The 22,440-nt window shown below is 40.5% G+C and overlaps 2 protein-coding genes across 13 annotated transcripts in view; one reads left to right on the top strand and one right to left on the bottom strand.

Annotated features, from left to right (window-relative positions):
- The window catches only part of smtla (somatolactin alpha), a 379,498-nt gene that overhangs the window by 35,789 nt on the left and 321,269 nt on the right, over window positions 1-22,440 (top strand). The window lies entirely within an intron of this gene.
- Window positions 2,396-22,440, bottom strand: part of kirrel3b (kirre like nephrin family adhesion molecule 3b) — a 160,657-nt gene continuing 140,612 nt past the window's right edge. For 2 of the 12 annotated variants that reach the window (XM_022190334.2, XM_022190336.2), the window contains exons 10-16: window positions 18,564-18,664; window positions 14,296-14,506; window positions 12,722-12,829; window positions 12,113-12,196; window positions 11,688-11,803; window positions 10,831-10,917; window positions 2,396-7,320 (exon numbers count right to left, since the gene is read on the bottom strand). In XM_022190334.2, the coding sequence (XP_022046026.1) occupies window positions 6,859-7,320; window positions 10,831-10,917; window positions 11,688-11,803; window positions 12,113-12,196; window positions 12,722-12,829; window positions 14,296-14,506; window positions 18,564-18,664 (1,169 nt within the window). In that variant the 3' untranslated portion in view covers window positions 2,396-6,858. The remainder of the gene's footprint in view (window positions 7,321-10,830; window positions 10,918-11,687; window positions 11,804-12,112; window positions 12,197-12,721; window positions 12,830-14,295; window positions 14,507-18,563; window positions 18,665-22,440) is intronic. The other 10 variants (XM_022190337.2, XM_022190338.2, XM_022190335.2 and 7 more) reach the window with 7 other exon arrangements.

Below are 22,440 nucleotides of genomic sequence, written 5' to 3'. Positions count from 1 at the left end.
TTTGCTCTAAATTTGTGCCTTTGTTAAACTGGATTCCAAATGCAATTATCTGCCAAGGTAATTCACGACAGACTAGCCTGTTGTAACAACTCATTTGAAAGGATGCAGAGTCATTTGTGAGTCATTTTGTAACAATACGGCATCTCTTGGAAGAGGTGAGGCCCATGGGGAGCTCGACAAGCTTTCTACTTTGTCAGGGAAGGCAGAAATGAATGATTAGTGCTTTCCAATAACTAGTTCCAAGGAGAGTGTTTAAAGCGATAATGTAAGCAAATGTCTGGCCTAGATCTGCTCAGTAATGAGTTGGAGCTCTATGATTAGTCAAATCCATCACAAATGGCACTATTTGTATAATGTTTGGAAAACACAGCCATTTTATATTCAGCATGGGAAGCTTTTCCAGAGAAATCATGTTGCTGGCAGATGGATTCTCAATATCAAGACCAGAGCGGTTATAGCACTTGCTTTGAGGTAACCTAATGTAAGCTCAGTGAGTCCTTTGTCTGTCTGGATGCTGGTTTGATGTGCAGCACTGAAATGCTTACTTTTTCTCTTCTAAGCCACACTGCGTTGGCAAATCAGAGAATTGTTTCTGATTCTGACTTCAAGAATGCTACATTTCCACGCCGGCTGCAAGTGGATTAATCCAGCTAAAGAGTAATTGCCCTCGCATTGTATTGACTCTATGCATGAGGGAATTCAAATCACTTTTAAGTTTCAGTTCTGTAGGATTGGAGCCAGTACTTGAGACAAGCCGAGGTGTTTATATGAGTTCATTTAATTTGGAGTAAGACTGCAATGGTCCTATTAATGGATTAAAGGGCTGCATGTAAATGTAATGGTGTGAATCTGCTGACTGGGTTAGGAAAAAAAGGCGGGGGGAGTGAATAAACAGCAGTGTGCCTACTTTTAACAAATACCATAAAAAGTACACTTAAGCCAGGCACAAAATACTGAGAAGAGCTGATCAGCGGCTGACTGTAGAGCACTGAGCTGTATGGGAGGATCAAGCAAGTGACTGTCTATTCTTATGCTGCTTCACCTGCATCGCCGTGGATTGTTTTCAGCTCTGCATCTCTTATTTGGCATCATTTTTGCTTTCATTCTCGTTCTCTCTTGTGACTGAATGAGTGAAAAACACAGCTACACAGTATGAAGCTGCATTTAGTTTCAGAATTGTAGAACGTGATGATATTCAGAACAACACAGCTCTGTTCATTAGGATGAAATATGTCAGTGTTGTATGTATATGTATGTAAAACAATGAATATAAAGAAAATTACACATGACAAATTGACATTTTCCCATAACTTGTGTTGTTGCAGCAACAACGTTTGACAGATTTTTGAACCTGAAAACATCCAATCAACACATTATTTTATTATACATGAAACAAGATGCCTATTCTATTCAGCCACTTAAAGTCATTCATTACTTCAAGCTACAGGGCAAAATCCGACACAAGTTTAGGAATATTCTCCTTCAAAAACATCAATTTCAACAGTAGAGTTGTGATTTTTGCCTCATTTGACACTTTTTTGTTGTTGTTTTTGTGTCTCATTTCAGTCATTTCATCTCTCGATTTTGTCTTTTTGTATCTGTTTTTTGTTGCTTAGTCATTAGCCATTTTGGAAATGTTATTTATAATTATTTTTGGACACATTTTGAACCACTTTATGAAAGTTTTTAGTAGTCTTGGACTTGTTTCATGTACATTATTGTCTCTTTACTCTTATTTTTTTGTCTCATTTCTTGTTTTTTTGCCTCATTTTGGCCATTTTTTTTGTCTTCTGTTGTCTCTTGTCTCTGTGGTCATTTTGTCTCCTCATCCTGTAGATATTTGTCTGTCCTTTTCTATATATGCATTTATATTCAGATATTTTATACATTTTAGATTTGGACTAAAGCGAAGTTGTGCTGAAAAGAAACAATGTAATCATTGATGGAGTTCAGCAAAGCGGGGTCATTAGGATGGTTGTGGATGTTAATCTGATTTGGCTTGTTTGGTTTTTTTGCTTTGTTGCTGTTATGTACAGCGTGTGAACACAGTGTACTGTTTGAAATCTTATATTTTCTGCCCTCTTTTTTCTTTGTGTTAAGATATTGTGGAGGACCTCACTGGTGCCATTAACTGTTTATATTTTCCCCTGAACGCAATGTATATTTTAAATAAATAACTAATGATCAGTGAAATCATATTTATAAAAGCTAAAGCTGACTGTGAAGGCTCACGTGGTGAATAAGCCCTTTTTTCCCCCCTCTCTCTCTAAATGATCTACTGTAGCTCTAAGCAAACTATCTGTTCATGCAGCACCCAAACCAACCCATGTGAATCTGGCTCGCTAAACCGCTTGCTTGTTCGTTCTCACTGACACAGACGAGTGCAAAATAAACACAAACTCAAACATCAGTTTTATTCTCCAAATATACAGAGCAAAAGCATCATAGATTCACAGACCAGTACAGTTAAAATACAACCTTTTTTCATTTTTTTTTCTTAGATACAGAGGGCCACTGCCTGAAAATAGTGGTTCACCCAAAAGCATTTACACGTTGTCTTTTTATTACAATTACTGTATGTTTATGGTTCACTATTTATACAAATTCTTTTTCAGACCTGTGTCGTGTAGTATTTGCAACTATTTTGCATCATTTGGAGTACAGAACAACTCAATCCATCACGGCGAAGCGTATTCGTTTGACTGTCAAAGGCTTTTCTGTCGTTCTTTCAGTTTTCTTATGTGACTTATTGTACACTGTCTGCTGCAAAACCAAACCACGCTGCTTAACAATGTGCCCTGCAGGATGGAGCACACTCTGAGAGTTATTTGTAAATACTATTTAGTCCAGGCCTTACACTTGTATGTTATTAAAGTACTAACAAGGTATTGATTGGTAGAAAAGAAAAAAAAGTGAGAAAGAGAGAAACAGAGTGATAGAAAGCATTTACACTGTTAAGAAAGGCTTATTATGATCAATTCAATGTTTCGAATGGCACCTTCTCTAATGTGTTCCATCACAGACAGTAACACCTATCATGCACAGAGGGACACTTCTAATAGGCTCATGTAAGCAGCCCTTTCCAGGCCTAGGTCAGATATCGACGATACTAATGAATTTCCTTGTCTATTTTCTCATTTATTCAGACCAAGCAATTTTTTGTGTTTGTGTGTGCACAGCAGACAAATATATTACAGCAAGTGGACAGAGAGGCCATTAGAAATGCCTACCAGCAAGTCTTCACTTCGCACAGCTCATAACCTCCGTCTCTCACCTCAGAAAATGTTCTTATCCCGTGTATTACAGGCCTGTCTTTAGCATCTCTGAATAATAGACTACCCAACATCCTCTGCTCCGAAAGGGTTGCTGTGTTTTATCAGGAAAGGGCAGCAACCCCTTGTAATTGTTCCGGGTCTTTGTGTTTATTCATCTGTTATGCCCTGGCATCTGTGCAGTGCTTGCAGCCAGGCAAACAGGCGCCGCCAGCACCAGCCGGCGATGCGTCCACAGGTGAACGGGGCAGACTTCGTCCCCCACATGGGCTTTGATTCCCAAAGACTGACATGGCACTCACATCCTGTAGTGCTCTCTCATGCCCACCGTGGCTGCTGCCATTGGAGGGGGGCGTGGGTGGTGGTGGTGGGGTGGGACAGAAGGCCGGCCTTATCAAATATTTATCTGTTTGCTGTGCAGTGTGCTGATTCTGTGGACTGGGAAAATGCATTATGTTTGGGTCAGTGCAGAAGCTGCATCAGACAGAGGGAAGTGGACCTCTCTGGACAGGACAGCAGATTTGTTTTGATTTTAGGGAGATGACGTTTTGGACATTTTTTGAATTCCGATGCCATCAATGTAAAACGATGCATAATGTACGTAAATAGCATAAATGAAAACTACATCTGTCCCTTACAAACTAGATCACAGTCTAATTGAATCAAGTGAAGAATTTATTCCTGCACTCATAAATGCTTCGAAAACAAAAAAGGCACAGACGTACTTGACAGCAATCACGGTGCCAAATGCAATATATTTCTGGGTATCTGGGCATCTCTCAGAGGGGCTGAAAGTATAATAACCTCTTACTGCATCTCACTTCAAAGCTGTCCCAGCTAAGCTCGGCTTCTCATCCTATAGCCTCATGTGTGCTCGGTGTGCAGAATGTCAGTTTTCCCTGTGAGATCTGGAGGAAGAGAAAAGTGCTCACACAAGCCTTTCATGTAATTTGTGAGAAACAAGCAAGGTTGATGAAATTTTTGGAAAGGAAACAAAGAGAAAACGATTGTCTGTCTGTACAGTTTGGATGCCATGTGGATTTGTTGAGCTCTGATATAGTGAAATCGGAATGAGAAAGAAAGAAAAGCCAGGAAAAAATTATATACAGAGAAAGACAGCATTAGAGATTTATATACAGTCTGCTAAGTGCCAAGCTGGATTATCAGCGTTGAAACAGAGCTTTTTGTCTTAAGCTGTACAATGGGCGCCAATCCATTTGTAAAATTAGAGTCCAAACCACTGCCACTCAAGTGGAAAACTCCATTCAAATGCCTTGAATATAATCATATGTAAAGTGCTTACAACAACAACTTGCTTTTGTTAAAAAATACCGTGCTTGGTTTTTTCATGGGTTGAGAGGCAGATTTCATAGTTTCATAGTTTCAAGCTCACACAGGATCATCCCAATTGACTGCTGCACTACGTACAGTAAAACTACCTGATAAGATATTTTTTTCTATGTTTATGTTTGATTGATATAATGAAGTTGACACTGACATTGTGAACCACTGACGCCTGTTTTACAGCCATTTGCTGATATTTTTTTTCCCTAAAAACTTCCCTTTATCTATTAAAGAACTGATCAAATAACAAACAGACGGATTCTATAAAGAATGGCTGGAATAGACCTTGAAAGTCCACAGACACATGAGTCTTTTGATGGCTGGAATCAAATGAAGTGTAGTGCATGGTGTAGCCACAGCTGTTACAGAAAGGATTTCTTTTTACTGTAAAATAAAAAAAGGTAGGTTGCCCTTATCAGTCATAGCTTGCTTAAACACAGCTTAAGATTCGTAGCAACATGTGGTAGCATCCAGGTGTGTGGTAGCATCCTGGGTAAAAGATAAAATCTTTTACCCATTAGCTTGACGATATGTGCAATTCCCAAATGTGGAATTTGGAATTCCAAGTGTTCTGTACTACAAAACGGCAAAACTCTCCGGTCATCACTTTGTTTTCCGCCACACAACATGCATGAACATGACACTCTCGACAACAGGCTCACTTAGAAATTGTCACGCAATGTATGAGTGTAGCTGCGAGCTAAATCCCTACTCTCTGTCTCTACTCTCAACTAAAACAGATACAGTGTCAGTGATTAAATAATAAATCCAATTCCATATAGGTTACATACAGTGGAGAACAAAACAAAACAAAAATGATGCACTTGAAAAGCATTTGCTCGCCACCATCAGCTCCACAGTAGCCAAAAACAATGAAGAGTGGACAGCAAAGTAAAACACAGTTTTCCAAATTTTGCTTGTCATGTCTCTTGATGACCAGCACGTTCACAAGTAGGTATACAGTCAGGATGCACTAAGCTCCAGCGTCCACAGTGATATTGACGATAGCAATGGGATAACCACACGGTAAGAAGATAAAAATAGAATGCTTACATTTCATTCAGCAGGTACCCTCAAGTATATGGTTGATGATCTGTGGTGTTAAGAGGAGAAACTCACAAGTACAACACGTGTCGTAGTTTGTGGGCTTTCCTGCTGCATGCCTTGTAGCTGGATTTGGCGTAGTAACACCATGGCGGATGCAGCTCCCCATCAACAGAGGAGCCGATAGTATGTGTCTATCTCAGTCGAAGTTTGTGTTGACCCAGTTCAAACAGACCCTCAAGGCAAAGTAGATATGGACAAGAAGAGGCGCTCATGTCTCATTTAGAGTCATCCATGAGGGAAATCAGAATCAGAAATTAGACGCTAGAAAAGAAATTACAGTCACATATGTACACTGATATTCTTTTATCGCAGAGTGTCAAAGAAAAATAATGACTCAGGGATTTAAAATGAGATCTCAGCCCCTCTTTATCTGCACAGCTCTGTGGCCCAGATACAGCTGTGGAGAGAAAAACAGCCGTTCTTTTCAGCGTCTGAGACGTCTGTGGGCACATGGAGAAAGTTTTCTTCCACCTACACAGGGGACGAGTTTCAACAAGCCACGCTTAACATACAGTGTTTGAAGGGAAGGTGGGAGTGGGAAAAAGTTATCGCTTTAACAACTAAAAAACCACATGCACATTCATTTTTGTGCTTCAAACTACAAGAGAGCAGCAGGACATTGGCTTGCACTCATTATCAGGCAGTTTGTGCTGAGTGCTTCAATGCTCATAACAACAATCTCAGTTTTTCTGAATGACAATCTTCAAATAGCAAAATTGGTCCATGCCAGGGGAGCTGATTGTCACACCAAGCCTTGTATTCCTGCCCTCTGATCTGCTAACAATCTTACTGCAGAAACCAAGGACTGAGAGCTCAAATTCCAAACGTGTGTAGTGTCTGTGTTGGCAAATAACCTCTCTGTGGCACATTTGTATTACGGCTTAAAAAAAAGGAGGGCGTTGATGAGTTAAGCATGAGCGAAGTATAAGGCTTCTTGATCCACTTTTTGGGACATTGAGAAGTCTGAACAAGTCACACGGTGCATTAAAGCCCACTAGCCCCAGCATCTTCATGCATCCATAGGAAACACTTCGGAACATTGTTACTTTAGGGGCTCCTGGGAGCGGATTCCTTCACAGTTTTACAATCCTGGCTGCTTGTTACACCCCGGTCAAACACCCTCCCTCCCTAGAGGTCAGACGTGGGTCTGCATGCGCTTCTGGAGAGGCCTGGTGAGGTCTGAGTTCTGTGAGGAGGACTGGGAATAGTGGGAGGATGAGGAGGCTGATGCCTTGCTGTCTTTGTCGAACTGCACGTAGCCGTCCGGCTTACTGTAGCTGCTGACGCTGCTGTCACACTGCGTGTCGATAAAAGAGCTGGAGTCGCTGAGCGAGCCGCGCTGGAACTCCCGCTCGCACAGCTCAATGGAGCTGCTGCCCATGCCCAGCACGAAGCGTTGGCTGTAGTCGTACAGGCGGTTGGGACCTGCTCCCAGAGTGGAGTAGATGTTGGTGAAGGACATGCCTGTTGGTACCCGTTGCTTGCCCAGGGTACCTGTGTTGGTAGGATTCCTCACTTCTGTGGTCTGATTGCCCGCCATGGTAGGTGTGTGGTGTTCCTTGAAGGTATTGACACTGTAATAGCCATTTGTAGGGTCCTATTGTAAACACAGTGAAGGAATATTATTACCATCATTCTAATGTGTTTTGCATTTTTTCACTAGACTATATATAAAGCCAAATGATCACAGAAAAAATAGGAGGAACACAGAACACAATCCCCTTGTTTATGTTCATTTACCTGCATTCTTCTCAAAGCTCAACAGGAGCCAAGGTCAAACTAGCAGTAATTACCATTCAAATTGCTGAATAAATAAGAAAACAGTCTGCTGTGTACATCATGAGGAAAACAAAAAACACTTAGTGCAAGGATTTAGTCAGCCCTTGCACTAACCTTAAAATCATGTCTCTTGCTAATTAAGCGGGCCTTGATGATTCATAGTTTGGCATCCAATGTGTCACTGCAAAGTTCACTCACATACCAGCTTTAATTGGCCCTTAATGGACTGTCGTGTCTGTAATTTCACGTATGCACTGAATTGGCTTCTTAGGCTACAGCCGCGCCACTTGTTTGTCTGCTAGGCTGCAGGCACCGTGCTGTTGCTAAGGGTCCAGTTAGAGCATGCGTACGGTTTTTCATGTCCTTGTGTGAACGGATGTGAATGTCAAGAATAGTGAGCATGGTGGCAAATGGGGAAATGAGAGAGACAACTTGAGAGAGGAGCCTCGTTATGCTTGTCATTATTAGACAGCTGACAGGGAGATTGTTTGAGTCTGGCCTTTATCTCTTGTTCATTCCCCCCCTCTGCTCTCGCCTCATGCACGCTGTCATTAACTAGGATCAAAAAATCTGGCCCCGGAGGGAGCAGGTAAGGAGGCAAACATAACAGACACACACTCCGGGGAGCAGTGCCAACAATAGTTGGGACAAAAGGACAAATGAGCAGGACCGACTGTTTTGTGACACTGACAAGCTGAAGCTCGGTGCAAAATGTGAATGGACAACACCTTCATCTCCTTGTTCGTATGGGGTCAGCACAGTGATACCATCTCTGCTAACTACAAATTGCAGAGTGAGAATTCATCTTAACTCTTGCTGACAAGAATGCAGGTCAGAGGTGGAATAAACACCTGCTGAGATAATCCGCTGTGCTTGATTTACCGGTGCATTTACATGAAAAGCACCGAAGGGGTTCTTCTAAAGGGGTAGTAAACACTTGCACCACATATATGAAGAACCTGAACAGCAGCTTATGGAAACGTTGAGACTCTCTGTTGCACAGGACAGATGATTGGCTTGTGCTTATTTTTTTTTAAAGAAATACAAGATCTGCAAGTTGTTCACAGTATTGACAAACAGGAGTGTATTTCTGACTTGATCTAGTTAAATCTTGATGGATTCGCAACACATGACTATTCATTAGAATGCAAATGAGACAGATTTTTTTTGCCTGTGTTTGATTTTTGACCAAAAAAATAAACCATGCAGGACTATGTTTGAGGAAAAGGAACAGCAAAACTATGATTTAACTCAAAATCTATGACTTACATGAAAACTACCGAAAATTCTTTCAGTAGCTTGTGTAGGAAGAGGGACTGAACTTATACAAATTCAGAGGCATTCAGTTCAGCAGCACTAATACAGCGGAAAACAATGAATAATTGGCTCATCTGAATGGCAAATTTCAATTTTAGAGGTGGCTTTACTGGTATGAGAACAGTAGAAAGACTGTTAAGCACGTAGAAGAGATAGTAGTCGTCCGTCGCTTGAAGTTGGTCTATCAGGAACTGAGGAGGGCTTTGATACAAGAATCTGTACAATCTGCAAAATTGTGTGTGGATCATTTATTGCAGGAGTTACAAGTGGTTAAGTGCCTTCACATGCGATGGGAGAACTGAAAGTGCCTCGTCTGTACCGACTGATCCATTCATTGCCATGTAAATGGGTAGGCAGCAATAAATAGCACTGAAGTCAGCTTTATTACATTCACTGAATCTTGGCTTCCCTGAATAAGACACTCTGGGATGGATCTGGCCATGCTGACATTTTTTGTCATTTATATGTACAAAACCATGTTGCATATAAACTTCAAAAGGATTAGAGAGGAGGAGTAATGATATCAAAAGGATCTACACGTGTGCTACGGAGTGGATGCCACTGATCAAACGGACCTGGGGTCAGAGTCCTATATCAGGTTTCTAAATATAGCGTCATTGTCTCTTGTTACCTGCCACCAGAAAGCTTCAACCTGGGCTGTGATTCACACGTTGTCTGTTTCACATTCTGATGGTGTCACCGCTTAATGAGTGGTGATGTGCTTAAAATTAGCTGCATACCGTAGGTGGTTGTGAAGACTGCATTGATGAGCAGAGTGACCGTGTGGGTTAATACAGACACAGTGTGATTGAGATAACGTGGCGAGTGATTTCTGCACAACTGTGGCTGATATGTTGCCAGTACAAATGCACAGTGTTGGATTTTTGCCGATATCTGACACGCTGATATTTTCCAGCTCATTTTTTTGTCTGATTGCTGATCTCCATATCGACATATGCACATATTTTTTCCCACCCTAATTGCAGAGAACATCAGGAGTCTCCTGATGTAGTGCATCTGACATATTAGTATGCCAACTCTTAACGTGTTGGCCAGCTGGCAGATGCAGACATAAAATATGCTTCTTTTATGATCACCAACGTGAACCAGATTGTACATTAGTCAGCATCATCTTATAAGCCTGCCAGGGTTCATTCTGGGCTGATGTTGGTTTTTAATTTTGATTCAGTGACGTGCATCCCTAGTTGTCAGTCAGAGATCTCCCCCAAATTAACCCTTACAATGCCATAAACTCCCATTGTGTTTTAATTCGTCTGATTTCTGCTGTGACCAAAGGCCTTTACTAATGCAAAAATTACCGGAAAACATGAGGTATTGCCAGGTTTGTTTGTTTTGGAATATTTGGCGGTCTTAAAGAAAAGCTGTGCAACTGTGTGGCACTTTGTGGCGTACAGCAATTTCTGTTGAGAATTGACAATAACAGGACTAACTTCATCTTCATTCTAGCTGAAACAAATGAAATTTTCCAGCCCAAGAGATTCATCAGTTTAACAATTTAAGGTACATGAACAGAATGCTTGTTAAAAGAATGAAAGATTTTGCAAAAGGTAACTGTGTCCCAATTTGAGAGAAGCTACAAAGCAAAAATCAGGCTAACATAAAAGATACCAAGAGTTTCTTTCCATCCCATATGCCCTTTATAACACCCCATTCCTATCTGTGTGCATAAGGTATAAATAAAAACTGAAATAACAGCTTAAGGGCCGACCAGTCTCTGATTTCTCGTACCACCTTGGATGAGAAACTAATTATTAAAATCAGACCTATAACAGGAATCATTTTGCCTCTGGACTTATCTTTGGAAAAATCATGTGTAGCAGTGGAGGGATTAATGCTTTTCAGCTATTTTGGTTCCAGAGCTGAAGACCACCATCTGCCCCAAAGGCGTTTTCTCTCTCTCTCTCTCTCTGTCTCTCTCTCTCTCCCACCACCTTCTACTCCTGTTCTGCTGCATTCATGCCTTCACGCTGTCACCGTGCACGAGCCGTACCTTAATGTGCTGATACTCCTTCTCTTCCTCTTGTAATACCTCCAGCTGCTTCAGAACAGATTCCTGCTGGAACTCTCCTCGTTCAACCTACATGAAAATCAAGCAAAGTATATTAAGAGTCTGTGTAGTTTCTGAAACTCTCCTACTCCGAGTGGAGGAAAAAAAAACATTTTGAAATGGATGGGTTTAACTTTTATCACTTGTTCTTCTTTTTTAATATCAGTCAGACATGCTTCACCTTCACTTGGGGCTGGCAGGGAGCATTAATAATTTATCCATGAATATCTTTTATTTATCTTTACAAAATGCAGATTTGTGAGGTAGCTAAGCTCATTTCCATGCGCTAACATCAAGTGCCGACTGTATTAAGTATTTTGAAAGAAAATGTAATCCAACGGCTCTAACTACAAATAGCCCAGCCCTGGGGCAAACTGCATGAAAACCAAAACACTGGTAGAGCTCAAAAGAGGAAACAGTTCTTTGTGTGTCTAGCAGGCATGTAGATACACAAGTACACCCACTGTAGGATTACCCAGTATGCATCAGCATCTCTATAGTTAAAATGTATTGGGGTCTGCTCTGCTCATAGGGCTAGTGGCATCCTGTTGATAAATATAAACCCCATGCATTGACTACATACAGCATATATACAATTTGCATGCCTTTCTCTTCTTCCATTAGTCATGAAATAATGTATTCCACCGAAAACGGCAATACCAATCGTAGAGTGCATTCATTATGGAACTGTCAGCTTTAAAAGGACATGCAAAAAAAGAAGAAAAAAAAACATGCTGAGATTCTATTTCTGAAAAAAAATAAACGAGAAGAAGTGGAAAGTAGTATGTTGGGACACTCACACTCACCATCAGCTGTTTCATGGAGGTGTGCTCTTCATTTTCTCGCGCCGCGTTGTGGTCTTTGTGCACAATCTCCACCCGAATGTCGTTTTTTGCCGACACGACTCCTTTCAGATCTGGCAGAAACAGATGACACGCATATCTTAATAAGCTGGATAAACACCATCCTGTATTTGTTGACATTATAATTTTCCCCCAGTGCTGTTTGCAGAATTACAGAATTTAGCAAAGATCCCTGGGCTTGCTTTGTTAGAGCTCCCCCATTTCCCGAAAACAATACAAAGCATTATTAATCATTTGTTTCCTGCCAACACAAGATTATCTGTTTCTGCATATATATGCAATCTCACACAGCCTTCCACGGTTGGTGGCTCATTCTGTTTGGGACAATGCGGATGGTATACTGTCATATAACAAAGTCTTACTTTCTGTCTTAATTTTGCTTGCAAGTTCTCTCTGGTGAGCACAGATGGAGACGGGCAGTGAGGGCATAACCAGGTGCGCTTCCTCTGTAGTATACAGACAATAGACATGCTGAAGGGACCAGTAGCACAGTGTGGTTCTTGGATAGAGACAGTGGCTGACTGTCTCTAACCTGAGTCACTTGGTATATGGGTGGGTGGCAGTGAACATAGCGCAGGATGTAAATAGCCTCAAAAGCGAATGCAGCCAGACTGAGATTGCATGAAATGAACCCTTATCACAATCTGGCTATCTCTGCACCACAAAAAGATGTCCATCTCAGCCAGTGATTTCATCTTGTACTGAGCGTGACACTATGTTCCAGGACGTAGAATCTCACTTGCATTTCTTGCAATTCTTTGCAATGTGTGTGCGTGTGTGTGTTTTACAATAGACTCCCCATACTTAAGAGACTTCAAGTCAAAATTTGTGCACAAGCTTTTCTTTTTTTGTCGTGCTAAAATGACTATAATATTCACATTTGAATAGATGGACATTTTTGTGTGCTTTGGGATTATACAGTACTTTGGCATGCATGCTTCAGTGGGTGTAACACGGGAGAGGAGACGTACTTCTCTGGGAACGGGTGCAACAGAACGCTCCGATGGTGCCCATGAGGACAATGAGGGCCACGAAGGCTCCCACAGCAATGCCGATGATCACCGCCACGGGGAGAGATTCTGCACAGAGCAACAAAAAGACGTGTCCTTCTACAATAACACACCACAAACATCTCATATGTACATTGTATCCCATATTGGGTACGAGGCAGGAGGGCGCACAGCAGCAGCAGGCCACCTTTTTCTTTTCAAGCACATGCACCAGCTCATCGCCCTCTTTTGTGACTATGTGAGGATGCGCTATATTTTACCCCTCTAAGTGACTCTAACGTCATCCTATAGGCACAACGCCAGGTAATAAAAACACACAGGCACACTGCCACAGGGGAAAAAGCAATGTATTGGACTGTATGTCTAAACAACAACAAATTCAAACGAAAACTAATTACTAAACCTTTTGTTATCAGCCCGGGTAAACATTTTCCTACTAATATTGTCTCATTATCCTTCTGTCTAATAACTTTTAATTTACACTCATTTAGGCTAATAGAAGCATTTCACTGAGGGCATTTGTTTTCATTGAGTACACTACAAGAGCTGTGTGCATTCATTTAAGCGTAATCGTGTGTGTGTGTGTTTCTGCACATGCTAAACCAGGAATATCTATACGCTGCTGCAGCAGTAAAGGTCCTCATTAAAACACACTTTAATGAGAACCTGAGTTACCAGCCCACATTTATGACCTTGCATTTTAAACAAATGCAAACAACCAAGTCCTCTTCCTACACCATTAAAGCCTATTTAATGTCTTCATTGATCAATGTCACTTTCACATAAGCAGCTTATAATTTATCATTTGAGATAAGTGGATAGAAAACACAGCTTCCCCTACGATAGAGGGGAAAAGGTCACAGATAAAAAAAAAAGTATTCAGATTTAAAGAAAAAGAAAATGAAGAATGTTTAAATTTTTTTTCTTTTACATTAAAAAAAGCTTAAGGGAAAGTGCATTTTATATTAAGCCTGCGTATGTTAAGGGTCACCAGTTTGAATTAGTAGGGAGTTCAACTTTATGTTATCCCGGAAAACTAATTTGTCAAGAATTTATCCGCGCCATTATCACATCAAACATTTCAAAATACAGGCCATGCACTGCATCCATGTATCACATCATCATGCAGTTTAAAATTGAACTTCGAACTTAGTTCTGGCAGAATTCGAAGACAAAAAAAATCTCAGAAGCTCTTTATGTGTTGCTGTATAATAAAGAAAAATAGAAATATGTGCAAGTAGAATTAAATGCATATGTCTATTCAACATTTCTCACTTTAATTTGCTATTGTCATGGAATCTTATTCACAGCTGACCAGTTAGTCATAAAATCCTGCCTCATCCTGACTCTTTTATAAAAAAGCACATTCACACAGGAACACACTGACTCACACGGTGAAATACAAGCACGAGCTCACAAACACAGCACCACGGGGACGCACACAGAACACCACAGCTTGGCTAGTGTCCACTATCACCATCTAGAAAAACCACAGTCACGTGATTCGAAGAAGAGGAAGGTGGAACCTGCCGAACCTTGGCTCCCACCTTGTTCCTTAAGGCGTATGATCTCGGTGTCAGAGCCAAAGCTGTTCCAGGCGGTGCAGTTGTAGATAGTCTGGAAGTCAGCTGGGACAATGTTGCTCATGGTCAGCGTGGAGATTACTCCTTCTTCTGTGTTGACAGTTTCTACGGTGTAGCGGCCAGAAGTTCCAGACTCCAGCACTGTTTCCTTCCATGACCATGCCTGAGAAAACACAGGGCAAAGATAAGGTAATGATGATGCGAAGTTCTGGTCCATTAGTGGCACCGCAGAGCAATTTGTTTTAAATGAGGAGACCCCTGTACTACTTGAATGCCATGTTTTACAAATAAGTGCAAGGATTAGAAAAGAACACACAACATATCTTTTTTAGCACATTTTATTCAGAACTTTGCAGAGATTTTGCAATGCCAAAAGTGTGGCATAACTGCCAAAGGTCGTCTACATTTGCTCACCCTGAAAGATCTAAAGACTGTCGGCTGGGTTGCAAAGAAATGTTGTGAGAATATTTATGCTCTCCAGAAAACAAAGGTGCACAATCAGTTCCGATACAGTGATGCAGTCCTCTACGATAGTTTTGAAAAGTTACAGTCTGTAAATTTATAACAAGCTAGCAAGCTATTTCAATATGGTCAGTTAGTGGATAGTCAGCTTTGAGCCTGATAATGACAGCTACCTTTTATGGCGGCGACTCAACAAAGGAGTTATATATTCTGATGTTAAAGGTTATTAAGCATTTACAGCGTTCTGGACACAAGTTTGCCAATTGTTTGCCAGCAAATCCTCCTTTTAGTGGATGCTTGAAATTACAGGAAAGTGTTGCAGTTGTAGCAAAGGTATGGGTCTGATCATTATGTCGTTTCACCTGAATGTTCTGTAATTAGTCATGCAATAATGCATGGCGAGCTCTTTATTGTTATTGCTAACGGTACACTTCTCCATGGAGATGCATGATGGCGATGAATAGATGAACCCAGCATTGTACAACAAGACAGGGACAGTGTGAGATGTTTTGCTCTGTTACAAGATGGTTTGAATTACTCATATCAGCACACGGACATTAGCTCATTTTGTTTAGTGAATAGCTCAAAGAGCCAGAGTAGTCTCTGGGATGAATCAGTGAGGATACACTAAGGATGTTCTATGCCGCCGTGGCTGCTTAAAACATTTTTGAATGCTTGAAAATGTTGTGGTTAAAATTGTGTTTGTTACCAGCCCATTTTCTGCTGCTCATTTCCATTTGACAAGCTGCCAGCACAATGAGATTTCTTCAGCGTCTATAGACTGAGCTAATGTCGAATAGATAATTGCAAATTCCATGTACTTTAAGCAGTTCACCTCTCATCGCAGTGTTTGAATTAGTGTGCTTTTTGGATCTGGTTGTTAGGAAACTGTGTGCAACCACTTACACAGCGGTGCTTGCTGTGAAACAGAGCAATTAGAGGTACTGAGCATTGTTTTCATTACAGTAAATAAATCTGATAGCAAAAAGAAGCAACTTTGAAATGTTCTCAAGAAAAAATGAAGATTATGCCTTTAATAACAACAACAACAAAACCCCTACAGTAGTTGATTTAGTCTTTCTAAAGAAGGTGAATTTTGGACATTTTTTTTCTTACTTAATTCTTTGATGAAACATGGGCGCATGCATTCAAAAAAATATTTCAATGCTTTGTCCTTCAGTGTATTTTGTGTGTACTACAGACATATTTGAAATTTCAGTGGTGGTCTTTTTTTGTGAAAAGTGCTTTATTCAATCAAATAGCAGCTTTTCGTATTCAATAGAGAAACGCAACTTTCTAAGTTTGGGGCTCTTCAATCGATATGTGTAAATATATTCTTAGGCTTCAGGCTAGACTCTTTAAAATGTTGCAGTGATTTGTTTGTGGATGTGAGTACTTTTGAGCATTTCGTTTAGGCCAATTCAAATTCCTTTACCTAAACTATTTCTTTGAGAAACAATTGTGAAATAAACACCTAAGATGTGGATATATCAAGTTAAATGTCCGTATAATATGTGACCTTGATTCATTCTGATTGTATATACATACAAATTAGGATATACAGTGGTTTGGTGGTGAGCTAGTTGCAGCTTGGTGGTCCCCAGTTCATGTCCCTACCTTGCTGGAATCTTTCTGCATGGAGTTTGCATGTTCTCCCTGTGCATGCATGAGTTTTCTCCCACAGTCCAAAAACATGCTGAGATTCATTGTTGATTCTAGCTTGCCTGTAGGTGTGAATGTGACTGTGATTGTTTGTCTCTATGTGTAGCCCTGTGACAGACTGGCAACCTGTCCGGTATGTCCCCATGCCTTCGCCCTAAATCAGCTGGGATAGACTCCAGCACCGCCGAGACCCTAATGAGGATTAAGTGGTGTATAGATACTGGATGGATATTCAATTTATAGAACGGCTTGAACATTTTCCAAAGCAAATGGGATATAAAGACGTGACTAGTCTCACATGTTTTAAATCGCTCACGCTTCTGGGGATGTTGTAAGAGAAATACAGGAAAACAGTAGAAATTACCTTATTCATGACTCCATAACACATCTTTTGTGTCCTCTTTTATTCATTTTGACTGGGTTCATTTGTTCTGGATGACAATTACATGATTCATTTTCACTTGTTTGAGTTGTTTGTAAATTTATTATGCCGAATTCTATGCTCAGAGCAGGACAGTGTACTCAGAAGATAGATAACACCTTCAGCTAGAAGTTTTTAGTGATGGATTTTCAATGTATTTTTATGCAACTAAAATATTAGTAACCAGATAAAACGACTGAAGCCAAAAGCCTGCCTTGGCTTTTATCTGGAAAATTTTTGTAAGAATGAGCACACAAAGATTTTCCTTTGTCAAGGTCTAAAGATTTGTGTCAGAAAAACTGGAAATCCTTCGGAGTCAAATTTGTGATCTTTGGTTATATCAATGAAACTGAGCTGATCTTGACATTGGCGATGTGTCCTTTCACAGTAGCTTCTTAAATAAATAGTTTGATACTCAAACATACAGAACAAAGCAGACCAGTCTTCGCTGGCATAACTCTCTAACCTGACCTTAAAGGTATTATGGAGGATGTTTTTGTTGTTTAATTTGTCTGATTCACATAAAATGAATATACTGACCTTTAGTGGACTTGTATGTATGGTCTCTAAAAGAATAAAAAAAATAAATAAAATAACTGTAGACATGGCAGGACCTGAAAAACATCAGCCAATCAACGCGCTCGGACCGAGGCGTTTGGTTTGCTCCCTTTCCTGTCAATCAAAAATCTTCCGGCTCAGGCCTAGTTACGTAGATTACGTACGCCTTGGACTTACGTGTTTTGTGTATGTGTTGCTTTGGTATAGCTTCGTAGTTAGCTGGCGACTTGTTTTGCTCATCTTTTTTTACATAATGGCAGATAAAGATCCAAGGGGACCCAGCCGTAAAAAAAAGTCATATTTTGAGGTCAGAGAAAATAAAAGACAACTGGATCGCGAGAATGCAAAAACAAAAGTGATTATTGGTGAGTCATTTGGGCGATGGCGTCAGCTCAAGCAACAAATGGACCTAAAGACAGATGCCTTGGTTGCGAAATTCCTTCTGGACAGGTAAAATGTATTATTGTATTATACTGCGGCTGCAGGCAACTTCACGAGTGCTACGCAAGTTTCTGGAGGGGGGCGTTTCTTCGTAAATGTTAAGAGGGGGAGGTTAGAGGGGGTGAGGGAGAGGTTGTATGTGCGCATGCGCATGCTACGTTCAAAGTCATAGGAAATTAAATCTCCTCTAATGCCTTTAACTATGCTATTGAGTAATGCTGGGCATTAATGCAGTAAAAGTGCACATTAGATGACAAAGTATGGCAACCAGTCAAATATATGTGCACATACACACACATGCATACACATATCTGCACACATAAACTGTGCAAAGTGAGTTTAGAGGTGACTGAAATGAGAGATGAGAAGTTGAAACTGTATTTTCATGCAAACATTTTCACTAAAAAAAACAACAACAAAAAACATTGAGGGAATACAATAAAATAAAATAAATGCGTGTGCTGTTCATGTGGAGCAAACAGATCAATTGCTTGCTGGTCATATTTCAGGCACTAGTAGGAACAGAGCGGCCATCTAATTTGCATTGATCAGCTGCCAAACATTCATCAAATCACTATTCATGATTGCAGTTTTACATTTGCACTTGCATTAAAATCAAGAAGATTTGAGACGAATGTGTGATGAAAATCAAAACAAACAGCCCAGATGTACTCACAATGCGGTCTGGAGGAGGTGTACTTCGAATGAAACACTTGATTTGTCCTTTCTCTCCATGCAAGGCTTGCTGAGTCTGTGTACTGGAGATAGTAGGTGGCCCTGAAAAAGAACAACCATAAAAACAGAGTTTGAAGATGAGTCAGAGAAATTGAAACATGAATAATTAAATTCATTTTCACTGTCAGGTCATATGACAGTTCTGTTCAATTGAGTTCTTGGTATTAGATTATATTGTAAATGTCTCCTGTTCTGGGTAGTAGCACCTGAAGTGTTCCGTAATTTGAGGCTCCTGGGGAAGATTGTATTGCAGTGAGATATGAAATGCCTCCTCCCTCCATACAGTCTAGCCAAGGACACACCAGGACTGAACAAAGGGCATAAGTGGTGGCCTAGACCTCATTCTGGATCAAGAAATTGTTGATTTATGGCTGGCTTGATTTCTCCCACTGAGATAAACGTTGTCCTCTGGAGCGTAATCAGGACTGCACAGATGGAAAAGAGAAAATGCCTTTGTGGGGAGATAACACACTTGTCGCAGTGTTTCACCTCAATCAATTTGCTTGCAGCAGAGTTGACCCCTGAACCAATAGTTCACCAAATAAACAGTATAAGCTCCAGCTCTCTACAAATGCACAAAAGGATTTCCATGAATGAACGAAGCATTCATCAAGATACAGTGTGATTGCACAGATCTTATATTGCACATTTATGTAGGTGTCTGTTATCTGTCGTCTGTAGTGTACCTATTTTATAACCACCTGAAAATGTCAGATATATTCCAGGCGTCTCCGAAAATAAGCCTGATTAAATGTAACGGCTTTATTAGCATTACAAGCCCCTTAAACAAGGCTAGTTCAATCAACAAGAGCTGCAGGTTCGGACTCCGAGCCAGCATATGTTAAACCTTGGTCACGCTACAAAATGTTGCCTGACAAGGGCAGCTCAGCCTAAACGACTGGTCTGCTTGCCATCTGGTCTGGAGGCTGCTCACACCAGGTGACAGCACTAATATGAAGACAAGATGTCACACACAACCCAGTTCCGTCATTCATGTGTGTTTCCCTTTGGTCCTGAAGGATTCACTGTAAATAAAGAGCACGGAGGCTGCGGTTTACGTTTTATCAAAGGTATATTTAAATAGATGAAATTACACTGTGGAGGGATTTAGTGTGTGTTGCAAGTATATTTTTTTAACATCATTTCAGACAGTAATTTTAAATTAAACTCTATTGCAGTTCAAGAGATGCATGAAGGCAGCTGGTAATAGCTGCCTTGATACATGAGAATCTACACAAGTGATACACTTTTTTTGTTGAATTTGTTTTATCCTGTATGCATGCAAGTGTAATTCGATGATTTTCTTCCCCTCGCTTCCAATTTGGTTATCTTCAAAAGTCAGAACTGCCTATCATGATCAGGCACGTCTGAAAACCTCACGATCAGCAGCCTTTACTTTGTTAGCATTAAAAAACCGATTCCCCATTTCCCTCTCTCCTGCCTTGTAGTCATCTCTATTGTGGATATAATTCAGTTTAAAAATGCATTCATGTGGTTATGTCAGCACAAGCTGACATAATTGCTCACATCCACCTCTGCTTCCTTACATTTAAAAGCCGGGTTATTACAGAGATACTCCCACAAAAAAAGTCACACGACAAAACGTCTCCACTGCGTCCTTTTTATTTGCCAAAAAGGCCTTTTAAAAGCTGCTATAATCAAACGATGCAGCGTCTCTTGTGATGGCTAAGGTTAAGATTGTGGGTTTGAGGAGGTGGCAAGTGAGGCAGCTTCTTGATTAGTGAGACAACTCGCATCCAGGCCGACTTCCCTCAAACTCCTGCTCTCTGCCATCTCTCTGACGATACATAATTGCAGTTTATTACCTGTCTCTTATTAAAATGAATTAGCATTTTAATGAGCCTTTGCCAGATGGTGTCTTGGTATGCTACTGGAGGATGCTGGAAGGCTGCTACTACTTTGAATGCTGCAGACAAGTTTAGAAAAATGTATCAAGAGGCGTCCACGTTTCTTTCCCTGGCTTACTAACACGCGATAATAGTTTTAATACAGTATGTGGAAATATGCTATAATCCCTATACCAAGTGCAGTCTGCATGTTCTAACTTGTGATTACAAGATGAAATATATGGTTAGTATGAGCTCCAACTGTCAACACATAGCAAGATCAATTGCTTGCAGGCTGCAAAAGGCTGGTGGTGGTGGCTTGGGAGGATCTATTCTATGGATCAGAGCTGCAAATGAGGAATATAATTAGATAGCTTTATCTCACTGGCTCAGCCTGTGTTGAAAGCACGTGTGTGTGTGTGTGTGTGTGTGTGTGTGTGTGTGTGTGTGTGTGTGTGTGTGTGTGTGTGTGTGTGTGTGTGTGTGTGTGTGTGTGTGTGTGTGTGTGTGTGTGTGTGTGTGTGTGTGTGTGTGTGTGCCAGAGTGCGTGTAAAAGTACGTGTTTCCTACTCTCACGACGTGATCAGAGCACAAACCCGTTAGTAGCTGGGAGGTGGGTGGCACTACAGCATCAATGCTAGCAGCAGGAGAGGTAATCAAAATGTTGGGCGCAATGTTTCACTCATTCATTTGAGGAGGTGTTAACTCTGGAGTGGACAATGTAATCTGATTACACAATATCGGCGTGGGTGTCAAAATGCCAGGGCTTACATTTCCTTCCTAAACTGAGGCATTCACTTTGAACAATAGCTTGACATTTCCCCTCTACCTCAGTGCAGCTCTTTTGATTTCTCTGTTTTCTTTTGTGATAAAAACGAGAGCACAAACCGCTACAGGGCAACTGAAACAGTGGAAAACTGTCTGGTGCGGTCGCCGACATTTTCCTCTGGGAGAAATCCACAGTGATGAGATCCTGTCTATATGCTCAAATGTCAACCAGAGTCCATGCTTATTGTCAATATTTTAACAATTCTATTAAATGAATTATAAAGAATCCTGTATCTGATGTATATTTAATGTATCCTAGAGACGTAAATACATAGCTGGAGGTTTGAGTAAAAATTTCAAAAAGAATAATGTAGACAAACTCCACAAGAACATTGCTCACAGTGAGAATAAACACTTTCCTAAATGCATATGCAGTTCAACCTGTCCAAACATAAAGAAACCAAAACAATAACCAGTAGAAAGACAAAGCAACTATACTATTATTAAGTTGGCTGTCATTTGCTTACAGAAATTGCAAGAATTAATTACTGCTTTTATGTGAATGCTCCTGCTGTTTTCTTTCAACGACACTGTATCACATTAACAACAGAGAGTCACAGTGGATGTAGTTAAGTCACAAATGATTTCATCCCTGTCTCTGATTGGTTAGCTAAGGTAACCACCATCTTCAATGCATTAGCCTGCTTTGGCTAGATACATCTTTACAACAGGGACCAGACTGTATTTTCTCCTTTTTTTCCCCCTCCTCTCCATTTCCTGCATGGAGTGGGATCTATACTGTCCTCACACTGTGAAACACATCTACAATGACAACTTAGCATCAATGTCACAGGCCACAAACTCTCATCATTTCAATTAACTGGCACATACAGTACAACCACAATCAATTTTTGCAGACAGAATCTTTGCATTATGTACATATAAACCGAAACATCTACCGAAACATGCCTAAAACTGATTAGAATTTAACACTGTCTCGCCTGTATTATGCACCCAACCATCCATTTTCAATAAAAATAATACCCTTAAAGTGATTATTCAGTGTCAACACTTGTGTTCTTGTGGGGAACATTTTTTTGAGGAACAGAGAGTTAGATAAGTAACAATCTTGTGCCGAATGAGGATGAAACTGCTTGACAATGCATTTTTAAGAATCTCGTTTGTAACTGCCTCATATTTAGA

Source organism: Acanthochromis polyacanthus, chromosome 13 (assembly GCF_021347895.1).
Source record: "Acanthochromis polyacanthus isolate Apoly-LR-REF ecotype Palm Island chromosome 13, KAUST_Apoly_ChrSc, whole genome shotgun sequence".
Taxonomy (NCBI): Eukaryota; Metazoa; Chordata; class Actinopteri; family Pomacentridae; genus Acanthochromis; species Acanthochromis polyacanthus.
The sequence above is the reverse complement of the archived record's forward strand: the minus strand, read 5'-3'. Positions and strand labels throughout refer to the sequence as shown.